Source organism: Entelurus aequoreus, linkage group LG02 (genome assembly GCF_033978785.1).
Source record: "Entelurus aequoreus isolate RoL-2023_Sb linkage group LG02, RoL_Eaeq_v1.1, whole genome shotgun sequence".
Taxonomy (NCBI): Eukaryota; Metazoa; Chordata; class Actinopteri; order Syngnathiformes; family Syngnathidae; genus Entelurus; species Entelurus aequoreus.
Genome location: NC_084732.1, coordinates 88,900,369 through 88,918,763, shown reverse-complemented (window position 1 = coordinate 88,918,763; position 18,395 = coordinate 88,900,369). Strand labels below are relative to the sequence as shown.

The window sequence follows — 18,395 nt, the reverse complement described above, 5'->3', positions numbered from 1 at the left end:
GGTGTCAGATGAAAAAATATTCTACGCCTTCAATAGTCTCCATCTTTCTTTTGTTCCTGGCTTTGTCATAAATAAGTTGAGAATCATATCGAGGCCTTTTAGATTTACTAAGTTATGACATGTTTAGTAACTTTACCAGTGGCAGTAGCCAAAAAAAGGGGGCGGTGCGTAACTGGCAACCTGGATGTGACACACTCACAGACTTTCTAATTGGTGAAACGGTGGAGGGCGGGGCATCGAAATGAAAACAATAAGAAGATTTCTGGGCTGTAAATCTAATTTTGAAATGAGCATATTCCGGCTGAACTACTGTTATCAGTTATAGAGGTATTTGAAAATAACATGATTTATTAATGCTTTTTGACATATCAGGGCCATTTAATGATGACTTCACATGAAATTATTATATATGACTCCTTTTAAATGTTGTGTTTCAACTTCTATGCGAGTTTAGTCATATTTCTTTATATGTTCTTCTGGGCTGCACTTCCAGCGGTGTAAGGGGACGAGGCACAACGCGACTGAATATTAATTACGTCGTGTGGAGACTGACTTTCGCGACGAGATGGTCATGCACACGGACACACTTTCACACAAACACACATTCACAGACACAAACAGGATCACGGTCAATAAAGGTGGATTGTTTCATGCAGGTATTACTTGTTTGTTGTTTTTAACTTTTAAGATTTAAAAGTTTACATTCCAATTGCAATGTTATAATATACGAGAAATACAAGTTTATTGCATGTGAGGAGGATACACAAGCATTAATATTAAGTATTATCATTACATCAGATGTTAATGTGGTTTAAAAAAAGTAATGGCAATAATATCGTTTATCAGCAATAATTTTTAGGTCAATATAACGTTGCGCAAAATTTGTTTTCAGCCCAGGCCCAGCGGTGACGACTTCAAGGTATATATTTATAGTGTACATTTTCAAAAGATACTTTTGGAGATGTTGGGGTGTGGTTTCATTTCCAACATGAAAGCACCTCCACAATTGAACATTTTGCAGGGAGACTAAAAAAAACAGGTTATAAAAGTGATTGAAGCAAAATTTACACAAAAGCATAGCTACTGTTTATAACCTAGACCACAACAAAGTGTTTTAAATGTAGATTGAAATCATCATAGGTCCCCCTTTTAAGCAATCGAAATACTAATTCTAAGTATGCAACTATGCATACTTATACACAGCAGTATTGTAAAATTTCCATTCACACTTTTCTCTCCAGCAGAAGCTGCTGTGAACAAGACGATTCCTCGTGACCTTGGGAGAGTTCTTGATGTTGAGGTAAGCAGATGTCCTTTTGTGTGTGTGTGCGTGCGTGTCAATTATGGGAGAAATATAACCTCAGAGAAAAATGTAATTTAAAACATTTGTATGCACGTACAAAAACCTTTATTATATCAGTATGTGGAATTAAATTATGGAATGGATTAAGTAAATAAATTAAACAATGTAGTAATATGATACAGTTTAAGAAACTGTTCAAACTCAAAGTGTTTACAAAGTACAAAGAAGAATTAATGATAAACATTTTTAACTTATTGAAAATGAGATAATCTTATTCATCTCACTGTATGAATTTCAAATTACTTCACTATTTATTCATTTATATATTTTATTGTTTTATAATGGAATTATTTGTGGAGTAAACTGTGTACAAATTGATAGAAGGAAGTGAACAAAGGTGTTAGCAATTGCTATGAAATGGAAAATTGGTAGGATATTGAATACGATCTGCTTCTTCCTACTCCTTTTCGTTGAACAGAGAGACTGGAAATCATGATGCATCATGTTATAATTGTATGCATGTTCAAAATAAACTTAAACCATGATTATCACCTATTAAACTATTATCTCCATTATATTTTTTTCTAGCCCCAGGTTGGCTATAAAGCCAAGGCCTTCACCAAAGCATTCCTTCAGAACAGCACTGAGCACCATGCACGTCTTGATACACAAAGTGTGTTGGATCGCAAGGCATTGATCTTGAAGTATGCCAGACCTAAGAAATGCAAACTCAAGAACAGGAGAGCGAAAGGTTTAAATGCTCAGCAAAAGAGGAAAATGAAGATCTTCAATGTAAAGACTGAACACCAGAGGTTAGTTGTGGATCTCAGGCTCTCTTTACACTTGCCACGTTTGGTTTTATAAAAACACTGAAAGCCTCCGCTCTGCTACTGCAGATCATTTGGTCAAGTTTGAACGCCATCAGCCAAACCCTGGTGCGCACCAGGACTAGTGCAATTAAACCCTGGTACGGTGCAGTTTGGTACACTTAGGCTCGAATGAGAAAATGGGTTGGAAGGCATGGACCAGCGTTTAAATCAACAAAAGAAGCCAACGTACAGCTTTTGTGTTTGGTATATTTCAGTTTTGTCACAAAAGTTGTTCAAGCAGCTCGTGACTTTGTGCATAACTTCATGCATAAACAGTACCGGTGTATATATATTTTATGTCGGCCCGGTACTAAGCTACAAGTATGATCACAGCCTAGCTATGACAATATTTGATTGTAATAGAATATATGATACAATATAATAGCACTGCACTGTTGAACATTTGTATTCTGGGCATTTTCTCTACTGACTTCATTATTATCTTTTGCAGATATGAGCTTTTCCTGCCTCTGCATGATCTCTGGAAACAGTATATCATTGACCTTTGTGGTCGTTTAAATCAAACAAGGTAAATGACCTACAAAACCCAAAACCAGTGAAGTTGGCTCGCGCGTTGTATAATTTGTAAATAAAAACAGAATACAATGATTTGCAAATCCTTTTCAACTTATATTCAATTGAATAGACTGCAAAGACAAGATATTTAATGTTTGAACTGAGAAACTTAATTTTGTTTTGCAAATAATCATTAACTTTGAATTTAATGGCGGCAACACATTGCAAAAAAGTTGGCACAGCGGCATTTTTACCACTGTGTTACATGGCCTTTCCTTTTAACAACACTCAGTAAATGTTTGGGAACTGAGGAAACCAATTTTTGAAGCTTTTCAGGTGGAATTCTTTCCCATTCTTGCTTGATGTACAGCTTAAGTTTTTCAAGAGTCCGGGGTCTCCGTTGTAGTATTTTAGGCTTCATATTGCGCCACAAATTTTTAATGGGAGACAGGTCTCGACTACAGGCAGGCCAGTCTAGTACCTGCACTCTTTTACTATGAAGCCATGCTGTTGTAACACTTGCAGAATGAAAGTGAAAGTACCAATGATTGTCACACACACTAGGTGTGGTGAAATTTGTCCTCTGCATTTGACCCATCCCCTTGTTCACCCCCTGGGAGGTGAGGGGGGCAGTGAGCAGCAGCGGTGGCTGCGCCTGGGAATAATTTTTGGTGATTCAACCCCCAATTCCAACCCTTGATGCTGAGTGCCAAGCAGGGAGGTAATGGGTCCAATTTTTATAGTCTTTGTTATGACTCGGCCGGGGTTTGAACTCACAACCTACCGATATCAGAGCGGACACTCTAAGTGGCTTGGCATTGTCTTGCTGAAATAAGCAGAGGTGTCCCTGAAAAAGACGTTCTTTGGATGGCAACTTATGTTGCGCCAAAACCTGTATGTACCTTTCAGCATCAATGGTGCCTTCATAGATTTGTAAGTTACCCATGCCTTGGGCACTAATGCACCCCCATACCATCACAGATGCTGGCTTTTGAACTTTGCGCCTATAACAGTCAGGATGGTTCTTTTCCTCTTTGGTCCGGAGGACACGACGTCCACAGTTTCCAAAACCAATTTGAAATGTGGACTCGTCAGACCACAGAACACTTTTCCACTTTGCATCAGTCCATCTTAGATGAGCTCGGGCCCAGCGAAGCCAGCGGCGTTTCTGGGTGTTGTTGATAAATGGCTTTCGCTCACATTCACACACTAGGACCAATTTTAGTGTTGCCAATCAGCTTATCTCCAGGTGCATACAGTAACTTTAAATGAAGTTAATATACAGTAGTAGTTTAATTTGACTAAAGTAGAAATGCAACCGCCCATCCATTCTTTTTCTACCGCTTGTCCCTCTCAAGGTAAACTGTATAATGATAAACGGCAGTAAAAGTCTCGACAGTTAGTATTAAAGGCCTACTGAAATGAAATGTTCTTACTTAAACAGGGATAGCAGGTCCATTCTATGTGTCATACTTGATCATTTCGCGATATTGCCGCATTATTGCTGAAAGGATTTAGTAGAGAACATCGACGATAAAGTTCGCAACTTTTGGTCGCTGATAAAAAAGCCTTGCCTGTACCGGAAGTAGCGTGACGTCACAGGTTGTGGAGCGCCTCACATCTGCACATTGTTTACAATCATTCCCACCAGCAGCGAGAGCGATTCGGACCGAGAAAGCGACGATTTTCCCATTAATTTGAGCGAGGATGAAAGATTTGTGGATGAGGAAAGTGACAGTGAAGGATTAGAGTGCAGTGCAGGACGCTAGGATGTATCTTTTTTCGCTCTGACCGTAACTTAGGTACAAGGGCTCATTGGATTCCACACTTTCTCCTTTTTCTATTGTGGATCACGGATTTGTATTTAAAACCACCTCAGATACTATGTCCTCTTGAAAATGAGAGTCGAGAACGTGAAATGGACATTCAAAGTGACTTTTATCTCCACGACAATACATCGGCGAAACACTTTAGCTTCGGAGCTAACGTGATAGCATCGTGCTTAACTGCGGATAGAAACACAAGAAACATGCCCCTGACTGAAAGGATAGACCGAAGATCAACAATACTACTATTACTTCTACTATCAGGAGACACTGAACCATAACCTGGACCTGTAACCACACAGTTAATGCTGTCCCGCCTGGCGAAGCCTAGCAATGCTGTTGCTAATGACGCCATTGAAGCTAACTTAGCTACGGGACCTCGACAGAGCTATGCTAAAAACATTAGCTCTCCACCTATGCCAGCCCTCATCTGCTCATCACCACCCGTGCTCACCTGCGTTCCAGCGATCGACGGCGCGACGGAGGACTTCACCACGATCATCGTGAGGACAGCGGCGCGGCGGCGGACGGCGTTGTGTTGCTGTAGCCAGCCGCTAATACATCGATCCCACCTACAGCTTTCTTCTTTGCTGTCTTCATTGTTCATTAAACAAATTGCAAAAGATTCACCAACACAGATGTCCAGAATACTGTGGAATTTTGCGATGAAAACAGACGACTTAAGCTGGCCACCGTGCTGTTCCAAAATGTCTGCTACAATTCGTGACGTCACGCGCAAACGTCATCATACCGAGACGTTTTCAGCCGGATATTTCCCGGAAAATTTAAAATTGCACTTTATAAGTTAACCCGGCCGTATTGGCATGTGTTGCAATGTTAAGGTTTCATCATTGATATAAAAACTATCAGACTGCGTGGTCGGTAGTAGTGGGTTTCAGTAGGCCTTTAACGTTTTAAATAAAAAATTATTGCAAAAACCGTGATTGATAACCGCACTTTGATAAACTCACGGGCTCGTTAACTGGAGAAACGAGCTAGTGCTAGATTGCTAGCTGACTTAAATGCTAACATGAATACAAGAGACATTACTCTCGGGGGAATAACACAGTGTCTACAACAGGAAGTGATGGCGCGTGAGCAGCGTGACGTCACATACACTGGAAGTGAAGCACCCAAAACCTGTTTTTCCTTCATTTAAAAATACAAACACTAAAACCTATACAATTTAATACAGAAAAAAAAAAACTTTGTAAAGAATTTAAATCAATTTAATCTGTCCCTGGCCGCTTTCAAAACACAATAAAATAAGCAAAAACAACTAACTTCTAAATAAGAAATATTGTATGAAAAAAACAATACAATAGAATGTTCTACAAAAAACTACAGTAGTTTTATGAAGTATTATAATCATAAAAGTACAACATTTATTTTGATGAGCGAAATCGTACTTCGCTATCAAACACAGCATCGGCAGCTTCGCCTTATTTGCATGGATAAAAGGGACAGTGTGGCTCAGATGGTAGAGCGGTCACTTGACAGTTTCTGGTATGAGTCCAGTTCCTGCTATCTTAGTCCCTGCCATTGTGTCATTGGGCAAGACACATAACCCGCCCTTCTCCCAGTGCCACTCACACTGGTGTACGTGTGTGAATGAATGTGTGGTGGTGGTCAGAGATGCCAAAGGCACAAATTGGCAGCCAGTGTTAATTTTGTTGATTAAAAGTGTTCGTCTTAGTTATCATCAACAGTGTTAACTTTGACAGCAGTTTTTAATTTAGTTTTAGTCAGTCTTCTGACCAAAATCGATTTTAGTTTTAGTCATATTTTATTAATCTAAATTGATTTAGTTTTAGTCAATTAAAATCCTTAACATTATAGTAGACAAAAATTACAGTAAATGTTGTCCCCTAAAATATAAAGTATAAAGACCAACGCATCTTTGAAGTTGTCTTGAAACTACTTTTATTAAGGTTATTGCAGAGCATCTCAAAAACTAGATTCACTACAAGACCTGTTTAGTCAGGGGAAAATACAGTAGGTCGTTGACGATAATTAAGACAAATAATTTTCAATAAAATTAACACGTGTGTTACTCTTGCAGTAGTCCACAGGCTGTCCAGCAGAAGCTTTTGAAGGCAGACTTGCATGGTGCCATCATGACAGGTACAGTAAATCCTCACTTCAATTTTAATTATTATTTCTTCTGCAAATAGAAGTTATCTCAATGGACTTTACACATTGAATAGGTTGAGAATCATGCTCCTCATATGTGTAACCCCCGGGGTATTTTAATATGTGCGCAGATACCCCATTTTTATGTACCGGTATTCCATTTCCTTTATTTAACCAGGTAAAGACTCATTGAGATTAAAATCTATTTTTCAAGAGCGGCCTGACAAAGAGGGCCGCACAAACAAAGTTACAATAATAATTACAGCAAGACAATACAACAGAACAGCAGCAGTCGTATCACAACAGGTCAAAAATTATTTAAAACGATTAAGTATAGATTCAATTTAAAAGCAAGTACATTTCTCAAGAGAACTGGTTTCTCGATCTGTTAAAATGGACTTAAACTCCCCCAAAGTGATCAATTCTGGTAGCCTCAGATCTTTCTGGATGTCATTCCATGACCAGGGAGCAGCATAACTGAATGCTTTTTTTTCCAAGTTTTGTGTTGGCTCTAGGAACCAACATGTGGAGGACATCCTGTGAGTGTAGGTTGTAATGACTGCAGTCTCTACACACAAAGGAACACAGATAGGTGGGGACAAGTCCAAGAAGACATTTATATATAAAAACTATCCATCGAGAAAGATGGACAATTTGCCTTTGCATACAGAGTACGGTGGTGGACAAGATTTCCACGGCCAGTAATAAAACGTAAGGCACAGTGTCTAATTTCTTCAAGTAAGTGCCAGGTGCATTCATAAAAAGCAAGTCTCCATAATCAAATAAAGGAATAAAGGTGGATGAGATCAGATGTTTCCTAACTTTTAGGGAAAAACAAGACTTATTTCTAAAAAAGAAACCCAATTTAATTTTAAGCTTGGACACAAGCTTTTCTATGTGTGCTTTAAAAGACAATTTCTCATCAATAATAATTCCTAAGTACTTATATGTTGAGACCAACTCAAGCTCGACGCCATGAGCAGTCAATATTTTAGGGATGTTCAATGGCAGCCGTTTGCCATTTGAGAATAACATCACCTTAGATTTGTCTGCATTTAGCACTAGCCTAAGTTGGGTCAGCTGGGACTGAACAATATCAAAAGCAGACTGCAAGAGTTCAAGGGTTTGCACTGCAGAGGGGGATGAACAATATAAGACCGCATCATCTGCTTGGAAATGGAACGCAGCATCTGATATTTTATCACAAAGATTGTTCACGTAAATGGATTGTTCTCATTTACGTGAACAGTCTTTGTGATAAAATATCAGATGGTCCTAATATTGAACCTTGTGGTACGCCCTTCAACACAGGGAGGAAAGATAAAAGACCCAGCAAACTGGACACATTGTGTTCTATCAGAAAGGTAATTAGAAAACCAGTTAACAGCATGCCCAGATACGCCAATCCTGTGCAATCTATCTGCTAAAAATCGTGTGGTTTACCATGTCAAACGCCTTAAACCGGTCAATAAATAGAGCTGCACAATATTTTTTGCAGTCCAATGCTCCAGTATGCTGCAGTATACAGTACATTGTTGTCTAAATACAAAGCACTGTAGTTATACAGCAATACTATCCACCTAGTACAGACCTGGGCATTCTGCGGCCCGCGGGCCACATCCGGCCCTTTGTGCGTCCCTGTCCGGCCCGCGTGAGGCCAATCATAAATTACAAAATAAATTTTAAAAAGTATCTATGTCGAGTGTGCAATACAACGGTGCTGCTTTTGTTTTGAAAAGCGTTATTTGTATTACTTCCGTGTGGACGTGCGTGATTGTGAGTGAATGTGAACAGCTGCAATCACAAATTACAAATTAAAGTTGAAAAAACATCTATGTCGTGCGCGCAATACAACTGTGCTGCTTTTATTTTGAAAAGTGTTATTTATGGGCGTATGTCCGTGTGTAACCTGTGAGTGAAGGTGCACAGCGACAAGTGATGCACGGTTTACACCCGAGACGCTAAAAAGAGAAAAGTTGATGACGAATGCCGTGTTTTCAACAAGACATGGACTGCCAAGCAACGTTCCCTCTAAGGTGCGCGCCTGCGCAATTGCGCACTGCTCAAGCGTCTTCTGCGCACAGCAAATATATGCCGCGCACCAAATCAAACCCATCTGAATTCTAAACAAAATAAACACATTTATTCTGTGTAATTTTGCAATGCAACTCTGAGTAACAGTGACAACAAGCGGCCCTAACGGTGTTCGTCAACACCGTTCAATTGAACACCATTCAATTATTGTAACGTCTATTGAGATGCTTCGAGGCCAGGAATTATATCGATCACTTTATTGAGCAAAACTGTTTATATTCGGCCATAACCACACCAAAAACATGAGTAAAACACTTCTATCTCGAAAAACTAGTCATTTTCTGCCGTACAAACCAGGCCAAAACCATCTTGTCATCTGTCACCAACATGCATACCACTAAACCACCGGTGCGTTTATGGCCACACAAAAAGTCGGACAACTCAAACACCACACAAAGTTACACTATGACTCCTCAGTCATACGTGTGCTTATTTTACTGTCATTTATTATTAATGTTAATTTATTTATATTAATCATGGAATGCTGTTACTAGAGAAAGTTACAGGAATGCACACTTCATCCTATGCTTACATTTCATTGTGCAACATGAGGATGTTTAAGGGGAACTAAATGTGATCTCTGAAAGGGGTACAAATTATTTCCAAAGCAGTGCTTTTGGTATAAAGTTAAGTTAGGTTAAATGAAAGTATTATTATTAATTATTATTATTATTATTATTTATCTTACGGTGTATATATCAAAAATAATATTGAGCAAAATTTAATTGAATTATTGTCGATGTGGCCCTCCAGCAGTGCTCGGGTTGCTCATGCGGCCCCCAGTAAAAATTAATTGCCCACCCCTGACCTAGTATTTACTTTTAGTAAAATCATAGCTAAATATAAAGTATATACAGCCAGTGAAAGTATTGCAATTTTTAGGCTGTACACACAGTAATAGTCTTGCAATATAGAAGTGTTAAGGGTCCTGTTAATATGCCTTTAAAATTGGTGATATCACTAGAGAGTATTAACGACTGTCAGTAAAGCACACCTGGCGAGAGAAAGAGGGCGATAAATATATGCATATATATTTTTATATATATGCACAGTACAGGCCAAAAGTTTGGACACACCTTCTCATTCAATGTGTTTTCTTTATTTTCATGACTATTTACATTGTATATTGTCATTGTAGGCATCAAAACTATGAATGAACACATGTGGAGTTATGTACCGTAATTTCCGGACTATAAGCCGCTACTTTTTCCCCTCGTTCTGGTCCCTGCGGCTTATACAAGGGTGCGGCTTATTTACGGCCTGTTCTTCTCCGACACCGACGAAGAGGATTGCGGTGGTTTTAGTACGCAGGAGGAAGACGATGACACAATGATTAAAGACTGACTTTTCATATACCGGTAGGCTGGTTATTTTGGTAACGTACATGCGAGCACTTTGTATTACTTTGCACCGTTGTATTATTTGTACTCTGCACGAATGCTGTTCGCCATGTCAAAGATGTGAAAGTTTGATTGAATGATTGAAAGATTTATAGTTAATAAATGGGACGCTTTGCGTTCCCAAACAGTCATCTCTGTCCCGACAATCCCCTCCGTGGTAGCAGGAACCCCTATATACTACGGTAATTACACATCAAAACCCTGCGGCTTATAGTCGGGTGCGGCTTATATATGGAGCAATCTGTATTTTCCCCTAAATTTAGCTGGTGCGGCTTATAGTCAGGTGCGGCTTATAGTCTGGAAATTACGGTACTTAACAAAAAAAGGTGAAATAACTGAAAACATGTTTTATATTCTAGTTTCTTCAAAATAGCCACCCTTTGCTCTGAATACTTTTTTTGCACACTCTTGGAATTCTCTCGATGTGCTTCAAGAAGTAGTCACCTGAAATTGTTTTGACTTCACAGGTGTACTTGAATAAACATATTGCCTTTATTACTGATGTTAACAAACTTGAAGCGATGCCACAAATAGGATTCTAACCCATTTAAGACAGTTACTTTAATGCCATTAAATCAATAAATTATTTGGTGGTCAGTTGTACCTAAGGATGCCTAACTTCTTTTCAAGACCTTTATCAACACTGCACTGCAATCACACCTAACTTTAAATACTGTACAGTGGTACCTCACTTTTAGTTTGTGATTCGTTCCAAAAGGACGGCCAAAAACCAAATTAAATCGAAAAGGGATAGGATTAAATAAACTCTGCTTCTACCGACTCTTTTACGGACATGTTGTAATGGGAACATTTAAATATATGATGAACCATTTTGTAACTGTATGCATGTTCAAAAAAACAAAACCATAAACAGGCAACATGAATCACGAACATGCAAGACAAATATAAAAATCCAAACAAGGAGTCTAGTGCAGCCTATTGCTCTTTGAGTGAAGCAATAGACTGTCGTTAGCTAAGACTTGCGCTAAGGAAATAAGAATTGATTAATAACAGAATTTGTGATTCCTGGCTTAAGTAATACTGGTATTTTATTCCAGTGGAAATTGTTGGATTCCCAGCCAGGACATATAAGATAAATATTACACTAAATCATAATGCAATCTTGAAAAACTAAGGTAAAATTATTTATTTCTGTTGATTTTATTTCATACAAAAAATAGATAATTGAACAATTTGTTTCCCATTCATATTACTCCAAAACATGCGAGTAACCCCTGACTGCAGCCTGCAGATCGAGGAGGGGCTTAAATTTTCCCTAAATGTGGGCTGGTCTAAGCGTTTAAAGGCCTACTGAAACCCACTACTACCGACCACGCAGTCTGATAGTTTATATATCAATGGTGAAATCTTAACATTGCAACACATGCCAATACGGCCGGTGTTGTGCCTGAAAACGCACCCCTGCCATAGAATGCACCCCCTGACGCGGGAGCGCGCTTACGTCACTCGCTTACGTCACTCGTCTCGAAAAGTATATCTAAACTCGGCTGTAATAACCGAAGTGGCTGATATAGCCTCTTTTAAATCGCCTCTTTTGGCATAAAAAAAGTACATAAAGTGAAATAATCCACGTATTCTTTACTTGTGGACGGATTATAAATTGTGAGCCTTTGATGATTTCGCCGTCATTCAAGTGGCTGAACTCGCCTCTTTCGGCATAAAAAAGTACATAAAGTGAAATAATCCACGTATTCTTTACTTGTGGATGGATTAAAAATTGTGAGCCTTTAATGATTTCGCCGTCATTAGATCAGATAAGGCGAAAACAATAACCAATTAATATTGGAATATTTGTTGTCTCGAAAATGTAGTATTAATTGTCTACCTTGACAGCTTACTGTAAAGAATATATACACCAAAGTAAACCTCACTATGTACTTTTTTAGAGACATCAAGGAGAACGAATGTTTGCTGCTTCGTTCGACGTGTTGTCGTGATCCAATACTCGTATTTTAAAAAATATGAAATTTTCTTTAACTTTAAGAAGCTCATGGGTGGATGGATGAATAAATAAATGAATGCAACTGATATCTACGATTGATTTGGTTTTAAGAAGTTTCAAATTGAACATTCACAAATAACGTTAAGTACCCGAAGTACCAGAGGTGGAGTTATGATGGGGGTGCATTTTCCACAGCTGCCGTAAAATGCACCCCCTATCTATCTCTGGTTAGGAAGGTCATAGAGATTTGGCACTCATCCTGGTGACTCATCATAGCCCCCTCAGTGTACAGTGAAAACCATGTGAAAATTGGACCACCAGAAGTGGAGTTAGGGTGGGGGTGCATTTTCAGGCAGGACGTTCAGGCTGCTGCCTGAAAATGCACCCCCTATCTATCTCTGGCTAGGAAGGTCATACAGACTTGGCACTCACCCTGGTGACTCATCATAGCCCCCTCAGTGCACAGTGAAAACCATGTGAAAATTGGACCACCAGAAGTGGAGTTAGGGTGGGGGTGCATTTTCCACAGCTGCCGTAAAATGCACCCCCTATCTATCTCTGGCTAGGAAGGTCATAGAGACTTGGCACTCACCCTGGTGACTCATCATAGCCCCCTCAGTGTACAGTGAAAACCATGTGAAAATTGGACCACCAGAAGTGGAGTTAGGGTGGGGGTGCATTTTCAGGCAGGACGTTAAGGCTGCTGCCTGAAAATGCACCCCCTATCTATCTCTGGCTAGGAAGGTCATAGAGACTTGGCACTCACCCTGGTGACTCATCATAGCCCCATCAGTGTACAGTGAAAACCATGTGAAAATTGGACCACCAGAAGTGGAGTTAGGGTGGGGGTGCATTTCCCATAGCTGCCTGAAAATGCACCCCCTATCTATCTCTGGCTAGGAAGGTCATAGAGACTTGGCACTCACCCTGGTGACTCATCATAGCCCCATCAGTGTACAGTGAAAACCGTGTGAAAATTGGACCACCAGAAGTGGAGTTAGGGTGGGGTGCATTTTCAGGCAGGACGTTCAGGCTGCTGCCTGAAAATGGACGCTACAATTGATCTGCGGGCTGCAGCCAGGGGCACTTGGAACATGCTAATCGCCTCAAACCATGCCCCCTGTCGGCAAGCATGTATTGTCCTCACCCACTTTTGAAATCCGAATTTTGTTCCTGACTTAGTAAATAATTGACAGAGCGCGTAGGAATACGCAACCTTTTCCGGATATGTATTTACTAAAAATAGAGTAAGCGATCGGCCAATGCCGATCACAAAAACTGGCTGACACTGTATTTATTTTTGGTCCTGACAGAGATTCTATATGTGTATGTTCATAAACCATATGGGAATGCTCCATTAGAATAATATTCATCACCTCTATTGTGGCAAATAAACTACATTCTCGACAAATAACCTATCACTGGAGGACAAGCATATTACACACCGAGTAAGAACAAGCAGGAGCAGACAAGACAACATGCTAATTGCTAAGTAGCCCTCAAGCTAGCTTGAAATAACACATTAAATAAGTGTGTTGTAAACTTTAGGAAGTCTAGATGCAAGTTAAAGCAGAAACTAAGCAGCTATTAACAGGAAATTAACAAGTAGATTATCAAGAGTCTAAAGGGCGGATAATATAACAGTGTTCTGTTGTTGTGTAGCCATATACACAAGGAGAATGATCGATAGTAATTAGATCGATATTTTCTTTTTAAAAAATCTAAAAAAAATGTTTTCGTCGTTTTATACATATTTACAAATTCAGGGTTTCTAAATTTGTTCCTGGACACAGGAGGACTTAGGGGACAAAAATATAAGGATTAAAATCAGTGGTGATTGGTAGTTTTTGCTTTTATTTAGTTATTGTGCACCATTGACTTTGTTTTGCTTAAACAATTCTATGTCATATAAGAGGATAGGGAAATGGTTAAAATATTGTGTTGATATTATACTGCCGTTTGTTTTTTTCTGATTATAATTGTGATTAAAATTTTCAGTCAATACATTTGATCGTTAGCTGATCTCACTCATCTTATGAATGATAAGCAGCATAAAACCGTGATCAGAACACCTCTAATGCCAAGTTACGTATGCACATTTCAACCCTGCTGAGACTGAACAACCTTTATAAATGAGGCACCTAGACGAGATCTTTGTGTTTTGCATTCAGATTTGCTCTGTGTGAGTGTGATTTAAAAAAAAAAAAAAAAGTTTTCCTGCATGCCACCTCTGTCTTTGTATCATGGTGGTCCAGCCCCAACAGATCATCACATATTTACATATTTGAGCCGATGGTGGCTTTTTTTGCAAACGTCCTCGATAAACAAAAAGTACAGTACAGAGACTGAGTGAACAACGCATGTGATATTTTGTTTGGACACTCCATTCCACAGAATTAATAGTTTATGTGCAATGTTTGGCTGTACGATTACTGAGATGGTATATGAAAACCAGTGCAAAATCCAGTCCAATACAACATCATGAAAAGTGGGCAGTATGAAAATACAGATATTGAAATAAAACATAATGACATTTATACAAGTCTGCAGTGTGTGTGCGTCGCAAAACTACCTTTGTTACATCCTGGATGTTTGACTCAGTTAAGATGGGTTACAAAAAAAAGATCTCTGTTCAGTTTAACCGCTTCGTAGTACAGGCCTCGAGTGCAGGTGTGATCATCTGCACTCTCTGTATGTTTTTTTCAGAAATTAATTAATCAGAATGTGCTAGTTATCAATTACATCTGGTGGAATAGCTTATCATGTTAATCACTTTTCTTTTTTACAGTGGTTCGGTCCAAATGTCCATCTTATGTGGGGACAACAGGTATTCTGATCCAGGAGTTCAAACATGTGTTCAAATTTATCACCCAGCAAGACAAAATGAAAGGTAATTGAATTTTTTTTATTTTTTTATTTTTATATTTGGGTTCATTAGTAGCTAATTTGATTTGGTACTCTTCAGATATGCACTTTGTTGCATTGTAAAGTCGAGTCCAGGGACCATTGTATGCTATGTTGGCTTGCCCCTACCCCTGCCAACTGTCTTTTTTCGTGTGTCCAATAAATGTTCAATAAATCCCCCAAACCTCGCGTTACGCCGATGTGGACAGCAAAGGCTGTAATTGATCGACTTGTAGAACTTTATTTCCTATGCAACTCATTCAGAGGGTGTGCTGCCAACTTTCGAATGCCATCTTAATTTTTTATCAACATTTGCAATAAAAGTGAGTGTTAATATTGCAGGCATCCCATATGTCCGCTACTTACCGCTATTTTTTTGGCCCAAGTCTTTTTTATTTTTTGTAGATTTCCTTATAAAACCGCTAACTTGGTCGCTTTCCAGCGCACCGTGGTTAGCTGGCTGCTTAGAGCTAACCATGCTAGCAGTCAAGTACAGCCGAGGGCAGCTTACACTAACTGACTTGTTCACAGGAGTTATTTCGATCTTTCTGTATAGCGACTTGAACATGTAACTTTTAACTTAAAAAGAGTTGTCTGTCTGTAACTCCCTTTGCCTTTCCTTATACTCACCACTAGTCGGCGCCTTGCAGCCACTGATCATGTTATTCTGCTTTGAAGCCAACAATCATGAACCACCCTCAAACACTTGCTCAAAGCTGCCAAGCTTCACTCTTTGAGCGTGACAGTCACGCAATTTAACCCTTTCTAACGCTAATATATTCCCCATTCACTACTCCTACATTTTTTTCATAATAAACTTTGGTTTTTGCAGCTTGCTGTAGTTCGAGTAACTCTGGTTGATTGATCGAAATAACCAAGCCATGGTTGCCTACATTTAACCAACCACAGAAGACACTACGCAATTTAAACTAATCAGAAACAATGTAAGGCGGGTCTTGGCGTCTCTTTCACACACCTCAGCTGTACGTTGCTTCTGATTGGTTTAAATTGCATGGTCTTCCATGGTTGGTTAAATGTAGGCACACCTCAGATACGCACACGCAGATTGTATTACACACACATGAATCTGGATGCGCTCGCTCAAATCGTACACGGCAGAAGTGTCGCAAAAGTCACATGTAAAAAAGACAGCCAATAGAGGGTTCCTGCTTTTTGCAGATCATAGATACGCAATTTGTATTACACGTATGCGCTTCTGAATGCGCAAGTTGTATTACACGTTTACGAATCTGGATGCACTCACTCAAATCTTACACGGCAAAAGTGTTTTTAAAGTCACTTGTAAGTAGACGAGGGTTCTTCCTGATTAGGGACAGACACACAACTTAAAACACACGTACACGGATCTAAATCAATTGGATTTATATAGACACACAAATTAGTACACATGCATGCAAATCAGAGTAGACACGCACAGATTGAGATACACGTTTGCAAATAATTTTGCTACAATAATACTTCCATAGTCCTCAGTTTGTTCCCGTAGTCCGGGAGTAGTCATTGCCGTTAAGTTGAATGTGCTATAGTTTTTTTGTTCAGCTGTACAAAGCGTTTGTACTGTAAGTATTGTACTTATTATACACCAGCTGTTTGATTATAATTTAAAATCGCTCATTCAAATCAGTAGCATGTATATGGGAATTGTATGTACAGTTTAAATTGGCGGGCGACATGCGGCCCGCAAAAGTTTTTAATTTGGCCCGCCGAATATCACCCAAATAGTCTTGATCAAACCATTAAAACTAGGGTAGATCATGTATGCACTCCTGCCACCCCGCAGGGGGCAACAGCAAAGCATATGTGTCACAATGAAGCAGCAGTGGGGTGAGTAGAAGAAGACTACTCATCAACCCTGAAATAAAAATATAAATAAGTTGCAAAAATCTTACTTTTAACAACAACTGGACAACAGAGTAAGAATGTTCTGCCCTGAGCAAGTGCTCAAGTCATTGTTTTCTGGCGGACCTTTTTAAGTGACCCGACACATTGATCCAGACAAGCAGCAACAAAGGTAGAAATCCCAGCGTGTAAGCTTCATCACGAAACTTGGTCAAACATTTGTAAGTAGATATTGTGCATAAATATAGTTAGTTTGGTTTGACTTCGCCATGTCTTTTGTATTCGTGGTCGTGTTTGTATTTGTCTAAGAGCTATGCCAATCAAACATCGTCTAATGCATGTGGCGCTAAATTTGACCAGTGGAGGGCAAAAACGCTACACTTTAAGTTCAATGTTTAGTGGGTGAATGTTGTGTAATTCCTGTTTGTGTAAACATTTGTAGTTTGTGTGAATATATTAATACTAAACCTTCTATTTTATTAAAGTAAAATACACTGTGGACATTATGTAAAATACATAACGTTATACTTTGCTTATGTTTATATTTATATTTTCAGTCTTGAAAATGAAGAAAGAAGTGTAAATAAATAAAACTGAGAAGGAAAATAATGTATAAGAAGGAATATCAATCCTCAACAAAACGATAGAGGTAGTTTCTTCATGCTTTTAACTAGCTGGGTCGCGAGGGCAGAATAATTAATTTATTAACAGTGCAGTATGAAAGCCGATTTGTTTACTTTGCAATTAAATAAACGCAGTCTCAAAGAAATATGACCTGCTGAGGCACTTTCTAACGAAACATCCACATTTCAATGTCCGGCCCCTAAGCCCTTGAGCTCTTGAAAATGTGGCCCTCTTCATTAAGTACTATATGGCATATCCAATGTAAATCTGTATTGAGCTAGCGCCCTTTTGAAAAGTGGAGCCTTACTTTTCAGCCTTACGATCAAGTATGCACGCTTTGATGACATGAAATTTTGAAACATTACCTAAAGGCAAGTGTTTGAGATTATGCCAACTTCCAAATCTGCAACCGGACGTGGCGTGATGTGCAACAAAGGTATCAAAATGGTACTGTTCGATTTTACTTGAATCGGTACAGGTAGTACTGACGGAATTTGGTTGGTACTTTTGATTGAAACTTTTATAAGTAGATTGCACAGTACAGTACATATTCCGTACAATTGACCACTAAAGAGTAACACCCGAATAAGTTTTTCAACTTGTTTAAGTCGGGGTCCACGTAAATCAATTCATTCACCTATTAATGTACTGAATTAAGTTCCTGTCCCTACACAGAAGTGGAGGGACTAATTCTAATGATTGCAATTCACCATTAAAAGGAAGAGAATAAAATGAAGCGGGTAAATAGAACTCTACACTATTAAAATCTAGGCCTGGGCAATATATCGATTTATTCGAGTTTTTGTTTGCAGACAATTAAAAGAAAAAAATCTATATTTTTTTCCTCTGCTTCTGCATACTTTTTGCCCCCAGGATCTTCCGTAGCCCTCTCACGCCCCCTTA

General features: G+C 39.0%; 1 protein-coding gene across 5 annotated transcripts in view; it reads left to right on the top strand.

Annotated features, from left to right (window-relative positions):
• LOC133640446 (ribonuclease P protein subunit p29-like) overlaps positions 1 to 18,395 on the top strand; it is a 44,763-nt gene that overhangs the window by 13,634 nt on the left and 12,734 nt on the right. For 3 of the 5 annotated variants that reach the window (XR_009824160.1, XM_062033897.1, XM_062033871.1), the window contains exons 2-6: positions 1,242 to 1,300; positions 1,892 to 2,115; positions 2,624 to 2,701; positions 6,577 to 6,638; positions 14,893 to 14,994. Coding sequence is in view for 4 of the 5 variants with exons in the window: in XM_062033897.1 (XP_061889881.1) it covers positions 1,242 to 1,300; positions 1,892 to 2,115; positions 2,624 to 2,701; positions 6,577 to 6,638; positions 14,893 to 14,994 (525 nt within the window). In the remaining variant the exon portion in view is untranslated. Of the gene's footprint in view, positions 1 to 1,241; positions 1,301 to 1,891; positions 2,116 to 2,623; positions 2,702 to 6,576; positions 6,639 to 14,892; positions 14,995 to 15,069; positions 15,213 to 18,395 lie in introns of those variants that run through there. The other 2 variants (XM_062033890.1, XM_062033880.1) reach the window with 2 other exon arrangements.